The sequence below is a fragment of the Cheilinus undulatus genome, linkage group 4 (genome assembly GCF_018320785.1).
Source record: "Cheilinus undulatus linkage group 4, ASM1832078v1, whole genome shotgun sequence".
In the NCBI taxonomy this organism is placed as follows: domain Eukaryota; kingdom Metazoa; phylum Chordata; class Actinopteri; order Labriformes; family Labridae; genus Cheilinus; species Cheilinus undulatus.
The window spans coordinates 41,868,308-41,878,630 of NC_054868.1; the positions used below are offsets into that span (position 1 = coordinate 41,868,308).

Consider the following 10,323-nt stretch of genomic DNA (forward strand, 5'->3'; position numbering starts at 1 on the left):
TATATCAGCTCAGACTGATTACTGGTGGTCAGGACTCAACATCTGCACTTTTTTTTTTTTTTTTTTTAACATTTTGACCTGTGCATGGACATAACCCTTCTGATGTATTGGGTTCTTTAGTGCAGTGGTTCTCAAACTGGGGTCCGGGACCCCGGGGTCCCCGAGCCACAGTTTAGCGGTCCGCGAAATAATCTAAAATAAATTACTTAAGTCATTAAAAAGCAAATAAATACATATAGGAACCACAGGACCATAAAACAACCATACTAAACCAAAAACAGCAACCAAAAACTCAGAAATGATTGTGACATATCACGTAAATCTAACAGTAGTCACGCATCAGTCACTTTGCTCCGGACACATTTGGTCCAGCTAGCAACTGTGGATAAATATTTTAGCACATCTACTTCATCAAGTGATGCTAGGCCCAAACCAGCTAAACTGAGAAAATATGATGACAGCTATCTCGAGTTTGGTTTTATAGAGAACAGATGGAAGGACAAGCAAGTGATGTGTGTTTTCATGTGAAGCCATAAAGCCCACCAAGCTACAGTGTAATCGGATAACAAAGCATGCGGAATTTAAGGACAAAACAAAAGATTTTTCCCAACAAAAGGGTGAGGAACACATCTGCCAGAAAACACGAATGGCAAACCTGACCACAGCCTCAGAAAAAGCACAGAGGGCTTCTTATTTGGCTGCTCAAAGGATCGCAAAAAGTAAGAAGCCAAACTCAATTGGACAGAGCTTGTAGGTTGAAGAGTTTCAAACCTAGCATCTAGAAGTACAAATGGCAGTTAACATATGTTTAATCAGTGTGAGGATTTTGTGGGGATCCTTGGAAAATTTTCTGCCCCGTAAGGGGTCCCCAGCTCTGAAAAGTTTGAGAACCCCTGCTTTAGTGACTGTGTTTTATCAGTTTGTCTTAGTTGTTATTGTCTCTGCTCCTGAGTTGACTGTCACAACCCCTACTCCTGTATACTGCCTCTATCACATATGCTCATACCTGGGGTTGACTTATACTGCTTTTTAAGGGCTGATAACAAAACTGATTAATAGCTCATCAGACTGATAACTGATATTTGGAACCGATATGCATGACATACGAAATGTAGCCTACTTAAGTGGCAAAAGCAAAATTGCATGATCAAAGGAGGACAATTAACTATTTAGCCCTAGTTTTATCAGCATGAGAAATGGCACAGAACAACACAGTAGAAATGGGAAAATAGGAAGTGATGCCATATACTCACTGAGCACACATGCAACATCCAGCCATTCAGAGTGTGTTGTACAGGTACACCTCAAAAAGTTAGAATATCATGAAAAAGTTCAATGTTTTTTGTCACTCATTTCAGAAAGTGAAACCCATATTATAGACTCATTACACATAGAGTGAAATATTTCAATCCTTTATTTCTTGAAATGTTGATGATTATGGCTTACAGATAATGAAAACCTAAACCCAGTTAACTTTGTGATTATTAACTTTATTGGCTATCTGTAAAATAAAATCCTGATATCAATTATTATCAATTATTATTATTTTTTTAGCTTTGGTAATGATGTAACTTTGACAATCATGTGGATGAGAAAGAGATCTAAAAATCTAAAAATAGGTGGCTAGGCGAGAAATGTACCTATCAAGAAAGCTCAAGCAAAGTCCAAACATTAACTTGCCAAAGCACAACACTGCAACATTTTGCAAACATTGTTTGTTTTATGGAGATCTTGTGCTCTAGTGCCAGAGATCTAGTCTGACCTTTGGAGTCAACTGCAAGTGTAATTAGCTACAGCAGGTTTACCTGCACTTACTTCAGTAGTATTTACCCAGCAGGGAAACTCATTTCAATTTGATTGACTCAAAATTAAGGAAAAAAAAGTTTACAGAAATGACTATAAAAAATCCTTTGTATTAAGTTAAGATTTGTCAGGTCTGTCGTCAAGAGGAACAAAAGTTTCAAACAGTTTAATGACTTGAAGGTTTTCCAATCATTTCTGTTGTGCTTCAGGCAGTCAGGGGATCAAAATGCTGATCAGCTTTGAAAACACAGCACAAAACAAATTTGTGTCTACTTAAATGTTGATATATAATGGATTGGGTAGTTAGCTTCACTTTTATGCAGATGTGTCTTTAAGGAGACAAATAAATCATCATTAGATTATCACTGATGGGTGCTGCTATGTCATTAGCATAGATAAGGCTCTGCATGTTTGTTCTCCACATAGTGTTTTACCTGTGTACCCAAAAACCTGCTGATATATGAGTGCTCATTACAGCTTTGATTATGAATGCAACACAAGTGGAAACCAGAGTGCTTCACATACTAAAGATCATTACCCTTGTTTAGGGACTCATTTCTACTGTATGTAGAATAGAAATAAAATGATACTAGACCATAAAAAACGCTTCTCCATCATTACAGTGTCTGTTTTCTCGATAAGGGCCTTGTTCTGAAAAACTGCCAAAAAATTGAACTTAGCATAGTAACAACAGTCCTTCCTTGTGTTCCTGGCAGGACATAGTGACCCGGCACCTAACAGAGAAGAGTGCAGCTGAGGACCAGTTGCCCCCTCTCGGCCCTGTGTCGTGGGCTGCAGGCTCTCAGTCTGAGCTCACACCCAGCGAGAGTCTGGCTACCAGTGATGCAGTAAGAGAGAAAGACATTATTGCTTCTCAGCATGGCTTTCTCACATGTCTCCACCAGTCCTGAGGACTTTTTATGAATCCTCACTATCATCCTCCCTCTGCTCTGTTTTAATCACTTTTACTTGCCTCCTTCTCTATGTTTCAATACATCTTTCATTAGTTTCTTGTCTGCTTTCATCCTTCCTGGCCCTGTCCCTTTTCATCCTTCTACAACTCTCTTTATTCTCTGATTTTTAATTTCTCCTGCCCTCCTCTTCATTGTCTTTGAATTAAACTTGACAGCAAGACTTCAGAGGCCTGTCTGTTAAAAAAAAAGAGAGAGAATGACCCTCCTCTCTGCACGACTCTTTTGCCAGATCAGACATGTGTTCTTTGTTCTGGGCCAAAGTCCCTGGAGTTATGCTAATTGGCAGCAGGGCCTTTTGTCTGTCTAAATAAAGCCTTTGTTTAAGAATGATGGATGAAATGTCCAATTTTCCTCGTTAGGAGAAGCCACCAATGCTGTTTTTATCGCTTATGGTGCAGTTTTTGTCTTGAATGTTTGAATGCTGTGGTGGACTCATAATAGACACTTGACCTATTCCAGGAGGTGGTGGAGAAAAACCTGAGGCTCACACAGGACTCGGGGAAGAAGAGAGATGATGCAGAGTCTGTGGATAACGAAAGCACCATGTCAACCTCCTCCAACCTTGAACCATTTGCCAATGACGACTTGGGTAAAGTTTTGCATGTTGAAACAGTTAAATTTGTTGTGAAACAAGGGGCTGAAGCCTTTAAAATTGTGCACCTATAAACCTGTATCTACAACCTGACATACTATTAAAATGTGTTGCTTACTGGCTTTTATTGTTATCAAACTTCACACTTTTTCTAGCAGAACTTCTCTGGGCTTTCTATGGAAAAGCAACAAAATTACACCACAGGATCAATACTATATGTCCAAAATAAATTTTTAAAAGTTAATTTATAAAACTCAGATTTTGGAAACTTGTTGACGTTGATCCTGTTGTGTAAACTTGCTCTTAAATTGATATCCAGTAATGTTGTCCCTTTCTCTCGCTTCATTGATTTTTTAACTTTCTGGATGGCATTTCTCTCCTTTTTTCCCTGCTCACTGCCCTGCTCTCCCTTCTTTGCTGCTCTGATAGGAAACACGGTGATACATTTAGACAAGGCTCTGGCCAGGATTAGGGAGTATGAGCGCATGAAGCTTAAGGCTGAGTTTAACCCCTGCAATGCCAGCTCTGCAGGTGCAGGTGGCTCTGAGGTGTCAAATGCTGAACATACCTCTGCTAACTCTGCTGACCAAGCGGAAGGTACTGAATAAAAAAGCCTGCTTGAGTTCACCATGTGCAAATACTTACAGAAAATGTTGATCACCTGTGATTGGGTAGATTAAAAAGAAATGATGATGATGTTGACATCTGTTACCAGGCGGAGCAGCCAGTGATGTGCGCTGCCCTCAGATTGACACCCAGCAGTTGGATCGTCAGATCAAAGCCATCATGACAGAAGTCATTCCTTTCCTCAAGGTGAGATGGGCAACTCAGGGAGCTGCAGCATGTATCATTAATATCTTTTTACTAGCTGTGCATGTGTATGTTTGTTTTTTTTTATCAAAAATGGGGACAGTGCACATTAATTAACATTCACATTTAAATGTACCAGATTGTAGCAATAGGCCAATATCCATCTGTAGTCCCAGGCAGGTTGATGGTGCATGTGCACGTAAAACCTCATAACACACAGGTATCACAACAACAAGCAAAAGCCAAACAACAGCCTAAACTGTACATTACTCTCCTCATCTCTGGGATTCTTGTTTTGAGTTGAGGACTCTGTTCAAGAACATGTATTTACTAATAATTAAACTGCTGTTTTTGCTCCCTGAATGAATTCCACATGACGAGGGAGAAAAGCTGTTAAAAGTGTCCCTGCTGGTTAACACTTCAAATTACTTGCAAAGCATTCACTGACAGTGTAAATCAGGAAGGCCACTTTAAATGGCTTTTCTCTCTCATAGTTTAAAATTGAACCATGAAATGAAAGGAGTTATTTGCTGTTTCCATCTTATGAAGTGCAGTTTCTGTTACAAAGTCACCTCCATTAGAAATAACAAGCAAGCTGCACAAGTGGGCATGAGCATTTCCTGACTTACTGTGGTAGACTTCTCTACAATATGCACATTTGCTTGTTGCCTACTTTCTGTTACAATCATGTGCTGTGTTTGAAGAAAAGGGTTTTCTGTACTAAAAAAGTTAATACTTGATATTTAAAAGTTTTGATGCTCATGGGGCGCGCCGGTAGTTGAGTGGTTAAGGTGCGCACCATGTACGCGGACAGCCCGGGTTCAAGTCTAGCCTGTGTACCATTTCCCGCATGTCTCTCCCCACTCTCTCCCCTGTTTCCCGAGTCTAACCACTGTCCTCCTCTATCTAATAAAGGCATGAAAAGGCCCAAAAATCAATCTTTAAAAAAAAAAAAAAAAAACAGTTTTGATGCTCAAATTGAATGTGGTCAAAACTTACTACCATTCTAAGTGTAAACAGTTATTAAATGAAGTTCCTCTGTAATAATGTTAATGTTTTTATTTTTATTAGGAGAACATGGATGAGGTTTGCTCCCTCCAGCTGCTGACATCCGTGCGGCGCATGGTCCTCACTCTCACCCAACAGAACGATGAGAGCAAAGAGTTTGTCCGCTTTTTTCACAGACAGCTTGGAGGCATATTGCAGGTATGACCGCTGCCAATATCTGGTCCCAGCCAAGTTTATGAAGATAAAAAACAAAACAAAGGAACTCTTTGACATTTCACTGTCTCTTTTCTTTCCAGGACTCTCTCAGTAAATTCGTGGGCCGCACTTTGAAGGACTGCGGGGAGGACCTCCTGGTGGAGATCTCCGAAATCCTCTTCAATGAACTTGCATTCTTTAGGCTCATGCAGGATTTGGATAACAGCAGCAGCATTGCCTTGGCCGCCAAACACAAGAACAAGAAGAGGGTTGAGCAGCAGGTTAGTTCCCTATTCATGGCTTTTTGGGGGGTAAAATCATACGCTAGTTCCACGCTTAAATCAGTTTAAAAGAGGCTAATTTTGCTTTTGGTTTTAATGTATTCCTCTAATTAGGAAAACACAGACACTGGTGGAGATAAATCAGTTTCCCCAGCGTACACTGATGAAGACAAGGTCAGTCATTGAAGTACTGATAATGTAATTGTCAATAGCAATTAGCGCTGCAGTAATTGGTTATACGATGATGTCTCTCTCTTTATTCCAGGACCAAGACGAGGCGGAGCAGGACGGTGATTCTACTCTAAAGGAGCATTACCTGCAGAAAGAGAGGAAGAACAGTGGGAGCAGTGAAGCTTCTGAGGCTGAAGAGGAAGAAGAGGACGAAGGGCAAGGACAAGAAATACCTCTGTCTATCAGTAAGTTGAAATACTTGTCAATGAAATCAACTCAAATGAAATCAAAAGCTACTTTATCAAAGTTTTAGCCTAGGGTTGCACATATTGTAGAAATTTTTTTTTTTATTATTTTTTTTAATTGATCCTGTAAAATTTTTTATCATTTTTTAGAAATTGAATATTTATGTTATGGATTAAAGTAAATGTGGAAAAAGTTTGAGAATTATATATTTTTTTAAATATTTTTTTAACACCACAAAACTTAAGTATTTTAACAGGGGTGTGTAAACTTTGAATAGCACTGTGCACATGCATATACATTCTTGCTTTAGTGTTTAACACTTGTCCCTTTTTTTCCCTTATGTAGGCCTCTCAAAAGCAGAGACTCAGGCTCTTACAAACTATGGCAGTGGAGAGGATGAGAATGAGGAGGAGGAAGTGGAGGAGTTTGAAGCTGGACCTGTTGATGTCCAAACCTCTTTGCAGGCATCTGCTGATGGACATGTGGAGCAGGAGGTCAGTGCTACAGTCAGGCATGGAGAGGTTTTCTTTAAATACATGACTATGACTTTAATGTTTTTAGTTGGTCTGACTTGTTTTTATTTCCTACTTCAGGGCACAACACCCAGCAAAACCCAGGAGATCAAAACTGACCACAAGAGTCCAGAGAATGATGATGGTGAGGCCTTCCTCAGCGGAAAGTTTTCTCCTCCCTCTAAATGCCAATCTGACTTTTAGTCTCATGGAATTGCTGCATATCTAGACAGTTCATCAAACAAATGTTTCTTTGTTTTGTAGAAACCATCAAGTCAGCAGAGACTGTGGACTCCCCAGCAGAGGATTGTGACATGGCAGAGTGTCAGAGTCCTGAGAAGGAGACTAATGACAGAGCAACTACTGCTTCAGAGGGAGGCTCTACAGCCTCCCATGATCAGGACATCCCCAAAGAGCCCAACACCACAAGTAGCCCTGATACAGACTCCCCTGTGATGATCAACGTAGATGTAAGTTCAAGCCTCTAGATGATGAGTTTACCTGAACTTTTAAAATCAATGCTGTGGAATAAAAGCATCATGACTCAACCTGCCTTTTTGTACTGCAGGAGGTTGGCTCTGGGAACACCAGTCAGAAATCTGATGAAGAAGACTTTGTGAAGGTGGATGACTTGCCGCTTCAGCTTACAGTCATGTGTGAGGTGTGTAATAGAGAAGACATGAATATGTATTCTTATGAATTAAAGTAAAGTCACGGTTCAAAGTGTCTTCTAAAAATAACCTGTGTACTGTAATATTAGGAGGAGCTGCAGAAGAGAATAGTGGAGGAGCAGCAGAATAATAACCTGTCTGTGGAGATCCTGAATGGAAACACTGAATCGCTGACTGGGCTTGTGGGAAATGCTCAGGCTTTGAAGGAACCAGGTATCTATTAAGTAAATGTCACACCCACTTTCCACATTGTCTGTCTGTCCAGCATGCTGTACGTGCCATGCACTGGAGAGCAAATCACTCCATTGTCTAGTCAGTTTTAGGCTTTCCATGGCTTGCACTTCGATCTTAACCTGACAAGCCAGATAGACTGTTTCATAGCTATTGCAAAGATATATTTCACATTCATTTGGGAACGCTCCCATAGAAAGCATTTGGGAGGTGCAGGCCTTTTCAAAAAATTCTTGGAAGGTGATTGAATGTTCTGACACATTCATGATTGGCCAATCAGAGCAACAGGATAGAATGAGGTTGTACACAAGTGATTCTCCTGAGCTAAGAGGCTACCAGTAGTTTTTGAATGGTGGAGCTTCTCTGTGAATAGAATTTATGCCAAGGCCAGTTGGGAGATGTGCAGAAACATCTCATCTGCAAAGACAAGCTTGCAGTGTGGCTCTTTGCTCTTGTTTTAAAAAAACAATCCAGCTTCGATTAAATAGATCCTTTCCTACATCTATATCTGAGCTAATAGCTAGCGTAGCAGCAGCAAACCCATTCAGAAGCAGGCTGGGAAAAGAGCAAAAGCATCTTTTCTGTCATGAAAAGCTTTCAGTGTGGCTCTTTGTTCTTGCATTTATAAAGAAATGCTGTCCAGTTCTAACAAAAATGTATCTTTTGCTACATCCAAGCTAATCACTCCGCTAGCAGTCATTATATACAGTATACCTTCTCACACTACAACTAACCCCTTTCCCCCATAGCGATCACAAACTAATGCCAAAGCAGGTTGTCATGAGAGTGCAAACATCTTTCTCATCAGAAAAAGCTTTAAATCTTTTTTCACACAGAAACGTGGCCCAGTTCTGGTAAAACTACAGCTACAGCTAATCCCTGCCCAAAGCTAACGCCTGTCTTGCTCTAGGAAAAAAGGTTGTAGCCGAACATTTTTAGACGTAGTTTTAGTTGCCAAAATGAACACTGTCCTTATGTCAACATCACATCACAGCAATGGCACATGCCACAAGTCATCAGTCGTCACAGATAGTAAGACGTCATGGATGTTGAGAAGTTAATCTCAGAGATGGAAAATTCCATGACTTTATGTGAAACCACACATCCTTTCTTGATAACAAACCTTTTAATTTTATAATGTACTTACCTGCATTTGAAGCAAAAGTATCAGAATAATATGGAAATGAACAGCAAATCAACCCAGAAAGGCAAATGAACAGATACTTTACACGTTGTTCTCACTATACATGGTTGTTAACACATGATCTATCAATTCCCTAGCTTGTAGATCTTAAGAGATCTTAGGTCTCCAGCTTCTCTGGGCAGTGTCCCAAAACCACGACATGGTCAGACTGTGTGGAAATTATTGTTAGTGGATTTGTTTGTGTAGTGACCAAATACGACAGAAAAGCCAAACAGGGTCTCCTGTTGAGTTTATAAAACCATAAAAATATTTATTTCTGTCACTGTGCATGCATTAATCAAAAGTCTAACTCATCACTAAAATCTGTTTTTCTTTGTCTTTTTCAGAAATGGTTGGTGCCCAGGGGTTGTAAAGATTTATTTTGATATCTGAAGATATACTGTTTTTTAGCAACACTATACTTAAACCCTCAATCAGTTCTGTCTATATGATTGTTGATTCTTTATCTGCTACTTTAAAGGAGCAAAGGCTCGTAATATTTGTCATAAAATAGCTGTGATCCCGAAACACAACGGATAAAACACCAATGCATAATCAACACTTAGTTTCATTTATTCCTGAATGTTAATGTGATTTGTGGGTAATCTGGGGAGGGATATGTCTCTATGCTGCTGATGACCGTTTGTTAACAGTCAAGCTTTTATGAATCTCTATAGTAATGAAACTGCTCTGCAGATCCGCCTTAGCCCTGTTCTTGGTTCTGGGATCAGTCCAATCTAAGTTGTGTTTTTTATTTTTTAAATGTTTTATTTGTCTTTGCCTGGCCTTAATGCTGTATAGCTCGTCTCTTCTGCACTTGATTCCTAATTATTAAGAGATTACAGTCAGACTGCTTAATTGTTTCTCCATTTATTTTCTTTTTAGAGCGTAGGTTCAACTTTTATCCCTTCAGACACATCTTTATATATTTTTTGTTATTTCCATTGACTCTGCTGTAATAAAATGTTAACAACAGTTAAAAGTTTTAAATAATAAAATACAGGACCTTTCAAACATGGTGGTGTGCTGACTCATTTTGCTTTTTGGGGATCTTCTGGGCTGTCTGGTCATGTCTAATGCTCACTTTTATTTATATGTCATGCTCACTTATTCTGAAACTCATCAAGAAAATCTGCCTACTGAAAAGTGCATTCTATAGTTTCTCTTTTTTTCTGAACTAGGGAATGATGTAATTAAAACATGAACTGGCAAATAATCTATAAATAACATAAGGTTTTGGACAAATTATGTTTGTGGCGTTAAATATGGTAGGACTGCTTGTCTGTCCTGCAACCTGTTTTCTTAAAAATGATGCTGTGGAGTTTTTAGTAAGTATGTGTGGTGATTTACAAAAAATAGAACTTGCTTTTTAAGTGAAACAGCACAAAAGTGACATCATTTGATGCCACTTTTCCAAAAAACGATGGAACAAATCTAAAGGTTTGAGAGGCTTAGACAAGCACACAAGGTTGAACTTCTCACTCTTTTAGGTGAACTTCAACAGTTAAGTAACATGAGTGGGCATGAAGAGCATCCCAATGAAGATGACTAAACACAATAAATGGGGAGGGCTGATGGCATTTGTTTAAAAGATGAATGATACAACAGCTAGAGTAGAGCCGAAACACCCATGTTAACAGATGGGA

At 39.4% G+C, this 10,323-nt stretch overlaps 1 protein-coding gene across 8 annotated transcripts in view; it reads left to right on the plus strand.

Moving 5' to 3' along the window:
- Window positions 1-9,677, plus strand: part of pcm1 (pericentriolar material 1) — a 29,807-nt gene extending 20,130 nt beyond the window's left edge. For 7 of the 8 annotated variants that reach the window (XM_041784095.1, XM_041784094.1, XM_041784100.1 and 4 more), the window contains 14 exons: window positions 2,520-2,651; window positions 3,237-3,366; window positions 3,799-3,966; window positions 4,085-4,182; window positions 5,251-5,385; window positions 5,484-5,663; window positions 5,778-5,837; window positions 5,929-6,079; window positions 6,426-6,574; window positions 6,674-6,737; window positions 6,857-7,062; window positions 7,161-7,253; window positions 7,353-7,476; window positions 9,025-9,677. In XM_041784095.1, the coding sequence (XP_041640029.1) occupies window positions 2,520-2,651; window positions 3,237-3,366; window positions 3,799-3,966; window positions 4,085-4,182; window positions 5,251-5,385; window positions 5,484-5,663; window positions 5,778-5,837; window positions 5,929-6,079; window positions 6,426-6,574; window positions 6,674-6,737; window positions 6,857-7,062; window positions 7,161-7,253; window positions 7,353-7,476; window positions 9,025-9,050 (1,716 nt within the window). In that variant the 3' untranslated portion in view covers window positions 9,051-9,677. The remainder of the gene's footprint in view (window positions 1-2,519; window positions 2,652-3,236; window positions 3,367-3,798; window positions 3,967-4,084; window positions 4,183-5,250; window positions 5,386-5,483; window positions 5,664-5,777; window positions 5,838-5,928; window positions 6,080-6,425; window positions 6,575-6,673; window positions 6,738-6,856; window positions 7,063-7,160; window positions 7,254-7,352; window positions 7,477-9,024) is intronic. The other variant, XM_041784101.1, reaches the window with a different exon arrangement.
- The last annotated feature ends 646 nt before the right edge of the window (window positions 9,678-10,323 follow it).